The following is an 18,670-nucleotide window of genomic DNA, read 5'->3' on the forward strand; positions in this document are numbered from 1 at the left end:
GAGGAATTCAGCGTGACAATTGTGTTAGCAGAAGCTCACTGTGGGATAGATTAAGAAACCAATTGCGTGAACCAATTAGGGAAGCTTTTAACCAATTTAGGGAAGCTTTTAATGTTTTATAGGTTATTGTATTTTAGTGTTTTGTTGGAAGCCGCCCAGAGTGGCTGGGGAAACCCAGCCAGATGGGCGGGGTATAAATAAATAAATAAATAAATAAATAATAATAATAATAATAATAATAATAATAATATAATAATAATAATAATAATTACCAGGTGCCTCCCGCAACCCGTGACAGTCTCCCCGATAAACATACAAGACGGCAATATTTGGGGTCAATTTAGGCCACAACTTCATTGATTATGGATGTAGAGGTTTGGCATAGGCGATGGGTATAACCGTTGAACCACCAGCCCGCCTGCTGGGGAATACCTGTTAAGGTATCTACCTGGGACGAAGGGGGCCTATGACACGCATCAAGTAGGGACCCCTCGTGGGGTTGCTGCTCTGAGGAGTGCTATGGCCCTAACCCCTGCCTGGGCATCTGGACAGAAGTGACTCCTTCTGGATCCCTTTAACAGGATACCTCTGAATATATTAAGTTGTGAGTACAAAGCTAACTTTGTTGCACAGGTGCCTTCAATGGTTGGGTGCTTTTGTGGAAGGTGCCTCAAGCAAGTTCCATGATCTAGCCGGGAAATAGCAGGTGGATTGGGGTGGAGCCTGAAGGCTACTCTGCCCCGCCCCTGGGGTGGAGCCAGCTGATTAGCCTGCCCATGATAGGCCAATTATTGGGCAGGGTACTATTCAGTTTCCAGGACAGCATGAGGCACGTTTGGTGGTCATCTGGCCTGGGGAAACCCCTCAATAGTTGCTTTTGGCTGGATCATGGAGCAACAAAGTTAGCTTTGCATTCACAAGTTTATGTATTCTCTTGAGCAAACAGTGTTCTGTCCCATTTCAGCTCCTCAAGCTGAACTTTTTCAGAAACTTTCTCAGCTCTGTATTTTGTTTAAAGCTGATGGGACCACAAACGTACACAGTATTTCAAGTGTGATCGCACAGTTGACTATGTGAAATGACAAACAGAGGAGCTAAATGGATAAAGGTGTAGATTTACTGAAATTTAACAGGAAACTTTCTCTCCCTTTCTGGATAGCTTTTAAAGGATTTTCCTGATGAGCTGCGCTCTGACATCACCATGCACTTGAACAAGGAGATTCTGCAGCTGTCCCTTTTTGAGTGTGCCAGCCGCGGGTGCCTCAGGTCTCTGTCTCTGCATATCAAAACCTCCTTTTGTGCTCCTGGGGAGTACCTCCTCCGGCAGGGAGATGCCTTGCAGGCTATCTATTTTGTGTGCTCAGGTTCCATGGAAGTTCTAAAAGACAGCATGGTGCTGGCAATTCTAGGTAAGTTCTTGGATGTGCTCTACTATTGCCAGATGGAGAGTGAAGTTAAAGAAATATATGGGTAGAGCAATCAAAACTATACAAAGTCTCCATGATATATATACCAAGGTAAACTATGCTGGTGTGACTTACTGTTCCAAACTCTGTTCAGTAGAGGGTCTACTGGTGGTTGAGGCAGCCCATGCCAGATTTTAAAACAGCATGATTTAGACATTTCACCAAGGCATTTCACCACCCTTTCTGCCAGTATGGCTTCTGCTGGGTTGCTAGGTCATGTGACCAAGCTGAATGGAGTTTGGAATAGGATTACATTTTCCCCTATACCATCCTATCCTTTGGAATGCTCCTTTCTCAGGATGAGTTGAATGAGCCCTGGCTGAGCCAGAATTCAGGATTTACATTGGCGTATCTCTGGCTGAGCCCAGACTCGTCCAAAATTTGGCCTATTCCAAACTCTGCTCATCTTGGCAGATCTTGGGTTCGGTTGCTCCTTCAAGATACCCTTGATCATTGTTAGCTGATAGATCAAGTTGTGTCCACTCTAGTAAGAGCAAGAACTGCTGTGCTGAACCTGTGCCCAGGTAAGTTTGGCTTGTGTGACCTTTGCAACCCATGCCAGATACAAAAAAATGGTAGGTATGATTCATACTACTGTATAAGGACTTTTCATTGGGATACTAGTGTCCTTTGGCATTTGTTGACTGCATCCGATGAATTTAACCTGCAGTTGCAATAAAACTTACCTTGGCGCATGGGAAACAGCAACAGAAGTGTTGGGTGCTCTCCAAGGCACAGTAGAACTTCCTTCCCCAGTGAGGAAACTTCTCCCCTTCAACTTCAATCCTAAAAAAAAGGTCAACAACTTTGGGCGGCCCTTTGGGTGGCCCTCACACATGTTCACTTCATCAAATCTGGCCCTCCTTGAAAAAAGTTTGGCTCCTCTAGTTCACAAAGTGTGCATGCATTTCCCAGTCTCCTGTGCCTCCCTTCCATTTATTTCAGTGGATTTGGGCCAATGTGAGCCCCATTGTGTGCATGTATTGGCTCATTCCATTGTTTTGAACAGGGGAGATTGCACATGCAGGAGAACCATGTTTAAGTGTAAGCAGGTGTGGATCTAGATCACTTGTTAAAAGTGGGAAGGTTTGAGTAGGGAAATCCTTTCCCCAGTCAGATATAGAGTGTAATTCTTAGAATGACTAATAATTTCCAGAATTACTTCAAGCACACAAAAAATGCTTTATTCTTACGGTATTTTATATTCTACCACCAAACAGGGAGTATATATGGCAATGAATAAAACACCATGCTATACCAAACCATCCCCATATAAAATGTCAATATGATCTTTGAGCAAAATTCAGAATACTGAAATTTTCTTATACCTAAGAATTTCTGCTTTGGTTATGGAAGAGGGTATTTAATAACAGTTAATCCGTGTTTCTTTGCAAAATGCCTTTCTTTCAGTCGAGGTAAGGAAAGCAGAGATTTAAAAAGTAATGACAGTTCCAACTGCAAAGCAAAAAACATGGCATTTCAATTTATTTTACACTGATCTTCAACTAGATTATAACAGGATACACCTGAGTGAAGCAATTACAAAATTTCTTCTTTGGCTATATTGGAACCATTAGTGTGTGCACCATAGGAGTCAGCAGCTTTGTGCTGTTCCTATTATCATCCTTACTGACTCCTCCCATTATTATTAATTACCAGAATTCCCAGAGCCACTAGTTTCAACTTAGTTACAGAAGCTTAATAGTTCTGAATCTTTGTATTTGGGTCCCTGTGTATTCCGCACGATCTGCTAAGCTGTTCTCTGTTTCTAAGCAAAGTCGAAAATTCGTTCATGAATAATTATTGCTCTCCTCTTTCGTATTTTCTTTTAGGTAAAGGAGATTTAATTGGAGCAAATCTCTCAATTAAGGACCAAGTGATTAAAACAAATGCTGATGTGAAAGCCCTAACCTACTGTGACCTCCAATGTATAATTCTCAAAGGACTCTTTGAAGTGTTAGACCTTTACCCAGAATATGCTCACAAGTTTGTTGAAGAAATTCAGCATGATCTCACATATAATCTTCGGGAAGGCCATGAAAGTGATGTAAGTAGATTTAATAGGACTACAGTTACTTCCAGCTTTAAAATTAACTCTTGTGTTTCAGCAGTTCTCCTTCATATGTACATCAGAGTAAAAATATATGTATCGTGTTCATTTTCAAATGAATTCTGCTTGGGTCCAACTTAACCATTCAGATACAGCTTAATCAAATTATTGATAATGAATTATAGGTCTGATACAAATTACTCTATGCTTCTATATAAATTATTCATTTGGTGTGGGTTTTGTCCTTGTGTGCTTATATTTTCAAATATTTGCTAGTCCTGCTAAACCTTAATCCAAAGTAACATTAAACCATTTCTATTTTACATCCTAAGTAAGAATTAATTCACACTGCAATTTAATATAGTTTAGAGAGTTGTTTCAGTTTTTAATACAAGAAAATGTTGCCAATGTACATAAACAAGGGAGAATTACAATTTATGATGGCTCTTAAGGTGAACTGAACTATACAAGCCCTAAAAGACCAAGAGTCTGTTGAGAGTTCTCCACACATGGGCTTATTTTCAGACCTAAGGTATATGAACTACAACAGTGAATAAAACCCACTAGGCAGAGAAAAGCCATGCATCAAAAGTTCAAGAGTTGTATGCATGCCTTTTATTTTTCATCTAATGAAACTAAACACTGCAATCCCTAAATCTTAGAGATTTCTTCCTAGCGCCCAAGGAATAATACAACCATTTTTCTAATACACTAGAACCTGTCAATTCATGCCATGAAATATTTGGAACGCTCCTATCTGCACATCCTATAAACTCTGTGCTTTCCTCACATTGTGCTTTTTTTGGGGGGGGGGGGGAATTTGGTACAGTTTTCCCCACCCTACCCCATATAGTCCTTAATATAGTGAACATCTCAGGGTTGGCTCTGAGGACAATGTGTCTTTCTGCTTCTGTGGCTTTATTCCTTGCCTCTTTGGTAAATCCCAAACAGCAAGATTGTGTGGGAGGGGCAGATGTCATGATTTCATGACTACCTCCAATGCCAGTGTCATCCACCCCCATGCAATTGTGACACTGGCATAGAAAGTAAGTGCACCCAGGGGCAGGGCTAGCCGCCCGCAGGGGCGGGACGAGCGTCCCAGGAGGGTGCCAACCACGGCAAGCATCCCAGGGGGGCAGGGCGTGATGTCACCCGCTCAGGGATGACACCCAGGGCGAGCCACACCCACCACACACCCCTTCCTCCGCCAGTGCTTAGGTTGCAATCCTAATTCCACTTACCTGGGAGTAAGCCCCATTGAATTCAATAATCCTAACCATGAGTAATCAGAAATTAGTCACTAACTTGCATAAGTAAGTAACGACGACCTAGCTCACAGATTTGTTGCAGGGCCAAGGTGTCCTGATATGAGAGCAAAGTTATCTGAGCTATCTATGCTGAACTTTAATTAGATTTTTGTGAAGTTTCCTGTTGTTTAGGTTCCTCTCAGGCATTTGTAACTGAGAACGTATTTGCATAAACTAATTGGCTAGATCAACACCTGTGGGATGCTTCGCATGTTACACTTTTAACAGGGGACACATTAAAGACCTCTGTTCGGCACCTGCTAAACCGAAAGCCAGTAACAGATTTCCGTAGTATGTTTTCATAGTATATATATGAGCTGAGGAAAATATGTGTGCACTGCAGACACACCTGTATATGCTGCAGACATCATGGTTTAGGAGACGGGTGGCGCTGTGGGTTAAACCACAGAGCCTAGGACTTGCTGATCAGAAGGTCAGCGGTTTGAATCCCCGCGACGGGGTGAGCTCCCGTTGCTTGGTCCCTGCTCCTGCCAACCTAGCAGTTCGAAAGCACGCCAAAGTGCAAGTAGATAAATAGGTACCGCTCTGGCAGGAAGGTAAATGGCATTTCTGTGTGCTGCTCTGGTTCACCAGAAGCGGCCTAGTCATGCTGGCCACATGACCTGGAAGCTGTACACCGGCTCCCTCGGCCAATAAAGCGAGATGAGCGCTGCAACCCCAGAGTCGGCCACAACTGGACCTAGTGGTCAGGGGTCCCTTTACCTTTAATGTGTGCCCATAAAAACCGTGGTGTGTGAAGCAACACAAAGTGACTATATATCAATATGATTTGCTGATATTGAGCTGAAATTTCTCAGAAGACATGGTTCAGGAGATGCTCTTAATTTAGCCCCACCTCCTGTTTATTACATACACATACCTGAAATTTCCCAGAATATCTTCAACATTTCTTTACGGCAAATACCATTTTCCAATCCTGCTCCAATGACCTGGAATGATACTAAATCTGGGGCATCACGAATGATTCAGAATGGTGAGCAGACTGGCAGGATAATTGTTGTTGCTGCTACTTGCCGTGATAGCCCCCTAAAAAAAAAAAAAAGATTTTTGGGGAAAAGAAGGAAGTTGGGCTGCTACTACTGCTTGTGATTAGTCCAACCCTTGTGAAATTGTTAGATATATTTTCCTCCCCTTGGAGAAATTCGATGAAAGCTGTCTCTTCAAAAAAAAAAAAATAGGGTGGAGAATTTTGCACACAGCTCCCAACACCAAGCATAGCTGCTGGTTTCTGAGAGGCTCAGGGAGTTTGGCGCAGTGCAGGAATGGTGGCAGGAATGGAGGATTGGCTCTGCCACTGTGCTCACAACATGCTGAGAGCTCTTCCCTTCGACCCTCTAAGGAACCAGCATTCATGCTCAACCTTGGAAGGGCAGATAAGCAACCCCATTGACCTCTACTGGTTCATATATGGTGCATCCAGGAGCAGACAGGCCCCAGTGGAAGTTCCCAGCGTATATAATTGGAAATGACAAGTGAGGACAACTGGTTACTTTTTAAAGGGGCTAAATAAAATGTTTCATCTTATTTGCAGTTGGATGAATGGGAAGGACAGTGTCCAAAGTCCTTTTGGGGGGCTTAATTCAGCCCACCAGTCGATTTAATTCGGCCCACATGTCAGTATATGTTCTGGGGTAAAATCCTAAAAAAATCTCAGCAACTTTGGTAGGCCCTCACACATGTTCACTTCATCAAATCTGGCCCTCTTTGAAAAAAGTTTGGGCACCCTTGGTGTAATAGCACAAGAACCCTAAGAATTGGAGATCCACCTACGGTTGCTTCAATATTTAATAAAACTAGAACAATCTGTCTATCTAGTGTTCTGCAATACACAGTAGAGTTCTAATGGATAGTCAACATAGTCTTTCTGCTTCTTCTCTACTCCTAAATCTAACTCTTAATACTACTTCCTTAGTATGCATACAAAAAGAACAGTCATGTGCACAACAGCAGAGACAATTACCCTATGTAGTATAAATATTATTGCAAGAGAAGAACTCATGCAGCCTATTTTTACTTATTTAGTAATAAACTTAATTCAACTGAGTAGACATGTATAGGACTGCACTCTAAATTGTATATATTGCAGAATTCAGTGTTAAATTGATTTGCAAAACTCCCCAAAGAAGGCAATTTTGCTGCATTTTCTCCAAATATTTTCCACCAGTTTGCACCCTTGAGCAAGTGCTTTGAGTCCATTTTGAAGGGGGATGCCTCAGAAGATATGGGAGGGTGGTCCTCTTTCCTGATGACTTTCTTGTTTGATCCAAAAGGCAAAGTGCACTTCTTGTTGCACTTTTTCTTTTCTTTTTATATGCTAGTGCAATGTAAGAAAACTATTCAGCTTTTCTGCTTCCTAGGACTCCTCGCCCAGGAACCTCCAATTATAGAATAGCCTTGCATGAACTTTATTATTTCCTCCTGTTTCTTTTGATCAACCCCTACTCGCATGAAAGACAAAAATGAGTGCTGCCAGATGCACTTGGTTATATTTGTTGAGATTTCATGAGTAAGCAAAATGTGAGAACTCCTGATCAGCAGTACAGGGCATGTTAACTTGCAAGCAGATACTGACTAGAGTGTATGAAGAATATTCTGTGGCACTGATTATCTAATGAGTACTTGGAAAAAAGCCATCTCATTAATGGTCGTCACATTTAATCACCAGTCTTATGGCTCAGAGTTTTTATGACAACCCTCAAAATATATTAGATTATTTAGCAATTGTTCACCAGGTACATATAATATCTAGTTGTGTGCATAACTTTTCACTGGATATGTATAATATCTATAAGCTATTTATGGTGGTTTTCCTCATTAAGAATTGATCTTTTCTTCTCCAGTGTTTTGGTCCAACATAGGTAATCTTTCCTTTACACAAAAAATAATAGAATTTTGGCTAATTCACATATAGTAATCCTGTTGGGGCTTGAGTTTCTTTTTATTTCATTCCCCCCCCCCAATCAAAAAGGAGATCTTTGTAGTTTCTGTGATATGGAGATTATCTCTCTCCATGGAAAATAAGCACATATGTGCTGTACAATCCAGTACCTCAGAAGTAAGCCCCATTGTGTTCAATGGAACTTACTCCAGGTAAGTGAGAGAGGGATTGCAAACTAAGAAAATTTCAGAGGACTATGCATGTTAACACTGAAAATCTGAAATCTGTTGAATGTTGACAGTTACATAAAGTATTTGTTACCACGTACTGGTGAACGAGCAGTTAAGTTAGATGTCTTTTTTGGGAAACTCAGCTGAGATTGCAAGCATTCTCTTGTGAGTGTGCTGGTTTAGATAGATAGATTTTAATATGCCTAGAAAGGTAACAAAAGATGGAAAATAACAGAGAGATTATTTGGTATCAGTCTCTTGGGGAAGAGTAACAAAAATGGCAACATGAATTGAATGCTTCAAGGGACCCTGATGACGCTGGCAGAAACATCAATGCCCAAGTGGTTGGCAGTGTTATCTGAAGCTGGTGAGGTGTGTACCTATAGTCTAGCACTGTTATTGTGCTTCTTTCCCTGTGGATTATTGAGATAGTTCAAGAATGCAAAAAAGAACATCTCTTTCCCTCTCAGTTGCATGCACAAACAAGCTTCTATATCATTCCTTTCAACTAAGCCCGTGTGTGCTTTGCCAACACAATGCTTTCTTTTATTTTGTTTTTATATAGCAATTGTCTTTATTAAAGGCTTTCATTGGTGCGTCTCTGTCATTTGCAGATTGCTTAAATGCAGTTACATGACAGCTTAGGAAACCTTGTTAACATCCACCCTGCATTCTTTACATGGATTGCTGGTAGAGTGGCAAATTGATTTAACACTAACATTATTGGTTTCTGTATTTCCTGAATGGCATACATCCTAGTTACATTTGAGAGCTGCACCTGGGATTTTATTTTGGGAGTGACCTGTGCCACCCACTGTTTGGATATGTCACTACAATACCTTTGTGCTGGTTGTTGGTCAAGCCTTTGCTGTGGCAAGACCGTACATTCTCCATTGCAAGTGTTTGGATGCAATGCAGCTGTAGTAAGGCTGATGGAGATGACATAGAACCTCCAAACTCCCAAGACCACCTTTCTGACCTTTCCTCAGATGCTAGATCAGGGTCTCCCAATCTTAGGTCTCCATCTCGTCCTGCTAGCTAGGAATGATGGGAGTTGTAGTCCAAAAACAGTTGGAGACCCAAGTTCGGGAAACTCTGTTCTAGACTGATATTCTCAGGGTTGCTGACCTAACTTCCTACTTCCTGTTCCTCGATCCCACGCTTTCATTTGTCTCTCTCAACCCTGATTGAAATGGAACCAGAAAATCAGTTTCTTCCAAAAGCGCCCGGATCTGGTCTGCAACCACTCGCTCTACAACCTTGGTCAGGAAAGGAGGATTAGCAACTGGCCGGTAGATAGTTAGGTTTTCCAAATCCAGGGAAGGTTTCTTAAGGAGTGGTTTTACCACTGCCTCCTTCAAACAGCCAGGGACCACCCCCTCTTGTAAAGAGGCATTGATCACCTCCCTGGCCCAGCCTAAACTCAACTTCTGTTGATGCATATAAGTTCCAAATTCTGTCATTCTCTCCAGTAATTAATCTTTGCTACTCCTTTAGCCAATAAGAAAAGAATTCAAATAAAATAGTTCCATCTTCTACATACTTTGGGGAGGGATCCATTATTTGTTCACTTTACCACAGCTTTTTTTCCCTTCCTGTTTGGTCCTTCAGAGATGTAGCCTTTGGAGGAATGAACATAGGCCACCCATTGGGTGACACTATACTGTACTAGAAACCTCCCTTCCCATATGTCAGGCTATAGCAACATGCATACCCTGCCTCTGCATCGAACCCATTGCAGTACATTCAGCCATTGTCAGGGAATGGAGACAACTCACCTTGCTGCACCCAAGAGTTCTTGGGTCACTCTCCTCTTATGTAGTTCTGCTCCCAGCAGTGAGGACCGGCTAAGAAGCAGACATGGACAAGGTTAGGAACAACCCCATTCCTTGTGAATCATTGGCTTCAGCTTCAGAGAGCCAGTGTAGTGTAGTGGTTAGGAGCGGTAGACTCGTAATCTGGGGAACCGGGTTCGCGTCTCCGCTCCTCCACATGCAGCTGCTGGGTGACCTTGGGCCAGTCACACTTCTCTGAAGTCTCTCAGCCCCACTCACCTCACAGAGTGTTTGTTGTGGGGGAGGAAGGGAAAGGAGAATGTTAGCCGCTTTGAGACTCCTTAGGGTAGTGATAAAGCAGGATATCAAATCCAAACTCCTCTTCTTCTTCTTCATAGCTGTGCATGTAGCACAATAGAAGAGGGTAAGGTATTTATTTAATTACTAAAGGTATATATTTAATTACTAAACTGGAAGGAGTAGAGATGGCACGGATAGAGTATTTGTGATGAGATCTTACTGCAAAAGAAAAGTTAAAGTAAGTTTAAGCCTATGGCAAGATTTGAAGTAAGTTTTGAGAGAGCTCATTGTTGGCTCTTTCTGGTTTTGCCGTGGGATGTGATAGCACAACCATGAACTCATTTGCTAAATGACACCAAGTGAGATTACTACTGTGCCCCCAGAAACAGAATGATAACACCTTTCCCCTGCAGCCGCAGTGAGATTTGATTCATCTCTTAACACCAAGCGTTGCAGCAGCCTGAGTCACTCAGAGGTCTTCTGTGCATTCCACAAACTTTAATGAAGTCCCAAAGGAAGATGAAAACCTCTGAGGGAAGCATGACTTCTCTCCTTTTGGTTCAGTGAGGTACTATCAATATGTGTCACATCGTGGAGAGAAAGATGGCTTGCTTGAATATGTAGAGATCTGTCACTGCAGACAGGATGTATAATTAGCATGAATGCTTTTCCTACAAAGCACTAAAAATAGCACTCATGTGTTCCATCCTGCCCAGCACTGACAAAACCAAATATTTACAAATTGAAAATAATAAGTATTATATAGCCAAGAGGAAAAGAAAGATCCTGGCTGTCTTTGAATGGTTCTCACATTGCATATACAATAATGTGTGCACAAATCTCATCGGTTGCAAGTGGGATTCTTTCACTTTGAAGATGCAGCTGTGTGACTGATGCTTGGTATAGGCTGATATCCAGAACTCTGATCCTGCATGGGTCTTTCACTGTAGACTATGACTAGGGACGCGGGTGGAACTGTGGGTTAAACCACAGAGCCTAGGACTTGCTGATCAGAAGGTCGGCGGTTCAAATCCCCACAGTGGGGTGAGCTCCCGTTGCTCGGTCCCTGCTCCTGCCAACCTAGCAGTTTGAAAGCACGTCAAAGTGCAAGCAGATAAATAGGTACCACTCCGGCTGGGAAGTTAAATGGTGTTTCCGTGCGCAGCTCTGGTTCGCCAGAAGGGGCTTAGTCATCCCGGCCACATGACCCGGAAGCTGTACACCAGCTCCCTCGGCCAATAAAGCGAGATGAGCACCGCAACCCCAGAGTTGGTCACAACTGGACCTAATGGTCAGGGGTCCCTTTACCTTTACCTTTATGACTAGGACTGGGTTGATTCTGCTTCTCTCGCTTTCTCATTTTTCCAATCTTAAATCCAGCTCTCCACATTTCTGCAGTATTTTTTAATATCTATTTTTAATCACCATAAAAATTATTCAGCATTTTTGTGCTAATTTCTCCTAATAGACAGTTCTTTTTGTATGCAGTTTCGACTACTGTACACATTTTTTTTTGCAAGCAATTTGTTCTGATGCAAAACATATTTGTAAGGTTTTTTTAATAGGTTCTTTTTTATGCGTAATTTGGAGGACTGCAAATCAAAATTTGGATAAGTGTGTAGTAGGTTTGCAAATTTTGTGCAGGACTCTTCCCCCCAATACTTCCTTGTAATTATTTTATGCTCTCTAGGTTGGCTGGGCAGCAGAGGAGGGTGGAACATATTTGGCCAGCTTTTAAAACAGATGTTTGATACACATAAATAAAAAATGGAAGTGTTTTGTAATAGGAAGCTAAATTACATTGCCTCCTAATTGTTGTTAAAGATATGCTACTAAATATGCTAGTTCAAGAGTTGCAACCCTAGGCTTTGTGGTGACTGAAAGAGGGACAAAGCTCAACTATTAATTTTAGCTTTTAAACCATTTTGAACTCTCTCCCTCCTCATTCACCTCACTTCCTAGGATTATTACATGAGGCACCAGATTATAAAGCTTAGCCAGAGGGTTACATGTTTGGACGAGGGGGGTGGAGATCCATAGTCCAGCAAAGCGGCTTATCTGTGTTTTTAAAATGTGGTGCAAGGAGGTTATAAAGCACTGAGCCAAGTAGCCTTTCGGCCAGAAAAACCATCTTAGGTTCAACAGGCATTTGTGTGAGAGGGTGAGGGGTGTGGGTGTGTTAAATCTAAACACAATTCTGTTCTGATCACAGTAGCCCTGGAAGACTCAAAAGGAGGAATTGCAGTCCTATGCACAAGTTTTACAACAAAAATCATGGGATTATAAAACCAAAGGGCATGAGGGCAAGCTTGTAATCAGCCACTTGCCTGGTTGCCTATAGCAAGTTACAAATGACTCAGAAGTCCAAGAGAATCCCAGTTGCACTGTAGGTTTTAGTTTGAAAGAGCTAATAACTTTGTCTTTGAGACAAAGCAGCTCTATCTACATCACAGTCTGTTAAAAAGTCATTTGCTTTCCCCTTTTCTTTTCTTTTCTTTTCTTTTTCTTTTTTTGAAACTGTGAATTTCACAAGTTTGTCTTTAAATGCAAACAGAATCAAATTTCTCCCTCACCTAACCATAGTTTGTCCTGGTTCACACAAAACAGTAAACTGTGGTTAGCTGAAAACAAATTGAATGCTTCCCATCTTCCTTGTTGCTGCACTGGAAGAGAAGAGGGGAAGGAGGAACCATGCGAACCCAAGACTCATTAACATAGCTATCAACTATGGTTTAGAATTACATCCAAACATAGCTATTATCTTCTGAAATGCAGTTAAGTCCTAGACTTTCCCAGTGCTGTGGAACAGTTGATAGTATTGGGTTCTTTTCACTTGTGACAACTTGTATTGGTTGGTATATAAACTTGTATTGGTTGGTATATAAATTGTCCCAACTAATAGGAAGCCATACTTATTGACTGCTGCACTGGATTAGAAGCTCCAACACCCAGCTGCTATGAATCATTGATCTCTACCAATGGAGAGACCAGTAGTTGCCAAAATGTCCCCATTCCCCCAATTAGCTAGCAGTGGTCAGGGATGGTGGGAATTGTAGTCCAAAAACAGCTGAGGACCCAAGTTTGGAAAGCACTGGTTTAAAGCATTTGGAATTTTGATACATGTTTGGTTAGACGTGTATGTGATGTATTTTAGGGACACACTATGCATTGCATGTAATGAAGGGCTAACACCATTTTTCTTTAAAGAAAAGTGCATACCCTCCAACATTTCTCCGGTGAAAATACACGTCCCATTCCATAATGATGATTTTACTATTTATACCCCACACATCTTATACTGGGTTGCCTCAGCCATTCTGGGCAGCTTCCAACACACATAAAAACATAATAAAACTAAACTTTTTTTAAAAAAAACACTTCCCTATACAGGATTGCCTTCAGATGGTTTGGGGTGGGGGTTGAATAACTCCATAGCTTCCAACATTTCTCCAAGGAAAACAGGGACATCCTAAGGAAAAGTGGGACATTCTGGGATCAGATCAGAAACCGGGACAGCTTCTCTAAATCAGTGACGTCCCTGGAAAATAAGGACACTTGGAGGGCCTAAAAGTGCATTAAAGTGCACTATGAATGGAAAACCAGAGGGAGAGTGATTAAACCTGGTCTCACTGACTGCTTTTTAGCTCAGTTCTCTGCCCAAACTGCTCCCCCACTGCCCACAGAGTCCCAGATGAATCAAGAGCTCAGCAGCAGAAAGTGCTGTGGAAATTTTGACTGGAAACAATGGCTAACAGGGAAAGCTTTAGACATTTCTGCCCACTACTAAAAATTGATTCTACCATAGCTGTAGTACACACACACACACACACACACACACACACATTTCCCACCAAAATTATTGGCATTGGACCCCCCCCCCTTCTGCTGCAGCTTACTTTATACTGCAAAATTATTGACTTGACTGTGATGCCAAAACTACTGAGTGTTGCAACAGCTCTTTTTTAAATAGCCATGCTTGTTTGGAATCCAATTTTATTGCTTTGCTTTTAATCTTCACTAAACCATCTATATAAATGTCTGCTTTAGAACCAAACTAGACACGACGCAGGAGATATATTAGTAGCATAGGCTTCATTTTATTTCATTCCTACTTTTTTATTTTTGTTACTATGCAAGCAGCTGCTTGGGGCTTCTAATTTGATCAGAGAGGCAGCCCTGGGAAGAGAGTGCTTTAACCCTTTCCCTTACCTAAATCACAACTTTAGCCTGCTGTTAGTTATGTTGCCCAGTGGGGGAGGGGGAAAACGATGACAAAATGTGGATTGGCATAGATGGAGGAGAGATGTGTACAACGTCAGTAGCTGTCTCTTTCCCCCCTCATACCCCAGATGGAGCTAATAACTATTTCAAATGGGTGCAATTTAGATCAGGGGAATGCCACAGAAGGCAAGGATACTTTTTATTGATTCAGTGCCAGTGAAAAGTCATCTATCTGCTTGGGCTTTGTGGGGAATAGTAGGAGTTACATTGTGCCTGGAAGTGAGCATCCCAGGTTGTGGCTCCCTGGGTATTTTTTATGGGTAGGTTATATTTTTTATGTTCTGTGTTGAACCATTTATTCTAGGGTTGTTTTAGTGTTTTATTGTACTGTAATCCTTCCTGGGATTATGTGGAGAAGGATAGGTCAGAAATAAATAAGCAGCCTCACATGGTTGGTTGATTTAAAAAAGAAAAGAAAAGAATAAAGCATAGGAGAGCCTAATCATCATATGTATATCCCATATCAGGTCTTGTTGAGCCCTTATAGCTTCATGTAAGGTAAAAAGCTAAAGGCAAAGGACCCCTGGACAGTTAAGTCCAATCAAAGGAGACTATGGGATTGCGGCGCTCATCTCACTTCCAGGATGAGGGAGCCAGAGTTTGTCCATAGACAGTTTTCCGGGTCATGTGGCCAGCATGACTAAACTGCTTCTGGCGCAACATTACGTAAGCCCAGAGTGCACAGAAACTCCATTTACCTTTCCACCGCAGTGGTACCTATTTATCTACTTGCACTGGCGCGCTTTCAAACTGCTAGGTTGGCAGGAAGTGGGACAGAGCAACAGGAGCTCACCCCATCATGGGGATTTGAACCACCCACCTTCCAATAATGCTTGGTGGTTTAGACCACAGCGCCACCTGCGTCCCAATATAAGCTCCATATAAACCTTACCTTACATATAAAGATGTGTGTTTCTATCCAACTTTCCCTCTCTCTCCAATCCTGCCGGAACATTGAATGCGAGATGGGGAGCTGAATGGATACAAATACCCCTGTTCAGTGTCAGTGATGGCTTGTGTGAGGTGATGAACAAGAGTCTATGTGCATGCAGCAGTGAGGGGGGGTGCCGTTTCAGTAAACTTTCCATACATTCACAACTGTATTTCTGTGCAACCTAACTTTTCTATCCCTGTAAAAATACAATGAATACTGTCGGCTTAGAAGCAGAAGAAACATGTTTTTTTGTTGTTTGTTACTTATACTACTTTTTCTGCTGGCACTAAGGGAAGTGCTCGAATATTTAGGAGTTCTCTCGTCCGCCAGAGATACATAAAATGCGATCAAACTGAACAGAAGCTGAGCAAGCTGATGAAGTGAAAAATTAAAATTCAGGAGATGTTGGACTAGAAAATTGTCTTGGGAATGTTATATTCAATTATTGAGTTTAGTTACAGTAACAATTATAGCTAACCTAAGAGGTCCTTCAGATCGCATTTGTCTCAGTAGGATGCAATTTGGGGATTTACATATTTCATTCAAAAATAAAACATATATCCTCCCGCTCAAAGGAAAGTAGAGAGAGATGAACATGTATGAGTCACTAAGCTTTTAGGTGATACAGTAATCCCTTGTTATATGCTCACATATTTTCCATTACCACACAGAAAAATCCCTAGGAACAAAGCATATGACATTTGATCTACATTCATATTGCCAACATTCACAAACAGAATTTTGTACTTCTTAATACTAAGCATATTACCATTCCAATTTGAGTGGAAATCCAGTTCAAAGGCTGGGTTAGTGTTTTTGCAAACCCCCACCCCAAATTAGCAGACATACAAAACATAGAACAACTAATTCAGTGCATATGAAAAGGTTTAAATGTCCTTCTTTGTGATATATCCACATTTTCTTTTGGTCTGAATACAACATCAAGATGACCAGCCAAAGCTCTTTCAAATCAAATGAATGAGAACAGAGGGTAATACTTGGGCGGGTTTTTTTATACATAGTAATGCAATAAGAGATGGGGATGTGGGTGGCACTATGGTCTAAACCACTGAGCCTCTTGGGCTTGCCAGTCAGAAGGTTGGAGGTTTGAATCCCCACGATGGGGTGAGCTCCCATTGCTCAGTCCCAGCTCCTGCCAACCTAGCAGTTTGAAAGCACGCAAAAAAGTGCAAGTATATAAATAGGTACCACTCCGGTGGGAAGGTAAACGGTGTTTCTGTGCGCTGCTCTGGAAGCAGCTTAGTCATGCTGGCCACATGACCTGGAAAAACTGTCTGCAGACAAACGCCGGCTCCCTTGGCCTGTAAAGCAAGATGAGCGCCGCAACCCCAGAGTCGTCTGCGACTGGACTTAACTATCAGGGGACTTTTACCTTTTAATAATAAGAATATTAATAATAAGAAATGAGCGAAGCTGTTTCAAAATGGATGCATAGCTCTGTCCAATATGGCTGTCAAAGGGCAGAATAATATAATTTGAGTACTCTTTAATATTAAAGATGGAATAATTAAAAAATTTGTTATACAGATTTGTGTCTCTCCCCCCCCCCCCATTTTATCTGTAGAGAACTAGAAAGGATGACCATTGCCATTGTACTAGTTCATTCCATAACAGGGTTCTCAACCTTTCAAGGATTTTTTTTAAAGAAAAGGATATGGGGGTCACAAAATGGACTGTTGCAAGCGGATGGCCATTCACAAAATAGCTGCTCCCACTTTTTCAGGATCACCCCAGAACTAGCACACACTCACATAAACACACATGCTTGTTCTCCCTAACATATTTTATGACTGTCAGTGTGGACCAAGATACTGGTGATTGCTTTAGTTCTCAGTACCACAATGGCGTCACATGGAAGAAGGTATGAGCCTGATGAAAACTGAATTACCGCTGAATCATCTCTGGGTTTTAGTTTTCCATCCTTCTGTGGAATCACACATTTGAGTTAAATAACACAAGCTGGTGATTGAAGATCTATGCAAAGGTTTGATAATGTTGTTGCTTTGTGTTTATTTGGTCTGTCTCTCACACTTTTCTTCTAGAATCAACAGACCGATTCCTGTGATCAGAAAAATCAAAGCCTTCTTTTCTCTTTTGATCAAAACATTTCTATCTCCTTCTTGTTGACCTCCTTATTTAGGGTTAAGCAAAGCCTGTTCCCAGCATCCTTTAAAAAGTATTAAAGTGATAAGAAATCAGGGCATCTCTGCAGGTCCTCTCACAATTAATGCATCTTATATTAAATACCCTAAGAGGCAGAAAGGTGTAACCATGGTTATGTGTATTCTGTGGCCTTAAAATTCACTACAGTTTACTGCGTCTGTCTTTGTCCTTGTTTGTGTCTGTGTGACTGCTTTCTGTTTGGAGACAAAGAAGAGGCAGTAGAGACAAAAGACTTTTACAGAAAACACAGGCGACTATCACCCTTCACAGGGAGCTCAATGAATTCAATATTTTTTTTTATATGTAAAATATTCGTTCTCATACTCTGTCCAAATGCTTCACTTATAGAAACAAGTAACTCAAGCTCCATTTCTGCAGATTTTTGAGAGAAATATTTATCAACTATTAATATAAATTCCCAGAGAGGTACAATTTGTAGACATGGAAAACAAAACAGATATGCAGCCTATAGACGCACTTGCTTTGAGGGTCATTCTCATTTATCTCTGTGGGATTTACTTCCAAGTAAATATGTGTAGGATTGGCCTACAACAATACCATCTCAAATAAAATCAGAGCTGATGTGGAGCAGTCGCTTGGACACTACTTACCTGGAAGTAGCTTACCTGAGAGTAACTCCCACAGAATCCAGTGGGACTTGTCTCTTACTATGCATTATAGCATTGCCCTAGAAGGATGCAAAGAGATGCAACACGGAAAATACACAATTGGGATCGTCTGTGGATTGGTTAGGCTACTTCCAGATGGGTTCATTTGCAAATGGGCTGTTCCAATACAACAAATGGGTCGTGGACAACAGTTCAGTTTAGGTTAGTTTTTGTTTTATTACTAATCAGATTTCCCCCGGAAATGGTAAATCCAGATTAAATGGGGGGAAATATGGGCCAGCCTTTTGATGCCAGCCATGTTGTGAGGATGCTGCAAAAACTTACATTTATGGGGAGCACTGATCCCACAATGAACATCCATCTGAAAGCACCATTACATGTAAAAACCGCCACTTGGAGCACAAATTAAATCATGGCCAAGGGTGCCAGAAAGCTAATGAAGCTCTTCCCTGTCTCATTTTTCTATCTCCCAAGCTGCTATTTGCCCTGCAGAGGAAAACATAAAGGCACCATAAAAGTACCTGTGCATTTCGCCCTGCAGATGCAACAACTTTGAGGAGGCAATTTAGAGTGACTCTTCCAGATGCTTTTTGACTACAACTTCCTTCCTTCTTG

The 18,670-nt window shown here is 41.6% G+C and overlaps 1 protein-coding gene across 2 annotated transcripts in view; it reads left to right on the forward strand.

Annotated features, from left to right (window-relative positions):
• The window catches only part of KCNH8 (potassium voltage-gated channel subfamily H member 8), a 175,608-nt gene that overhangs the window by 129,990 nt on the left and 26,948 nt on the right, over nucleotides 1-18,670 (forward strand). For both annotated transcript variants that reach the window (XM_081881916.1, XM_081881917.1), the window contains exons 10-11: nucleotides 1,160-1,409; nucleotides 3,299-3,513. In XM_081881916.1, coding sequence (XP_081738042.1) covers nucleotides 1,160-1,409; nucleotides 3,299-3,513 — 465 coding nt within the window. The remainder of the gene's footprint in view (nucleotides 1-1,159; nucleotides 1,410-3,298; nucleotides 3,514-18,670) is intronic.

The sequence above is a fragment of the Podarcis erhardii genome (assembly GCF_964252035.2).
Source record: "Podarcis erhardii genome assembly, chromosome: 12".
NCBI classification, from domain to species: Eukaryota; Metazoa; Chordata; class Lepidosauria; order Squamata; family Lacertidae; genus Podarcis; species Podarcis erhardii.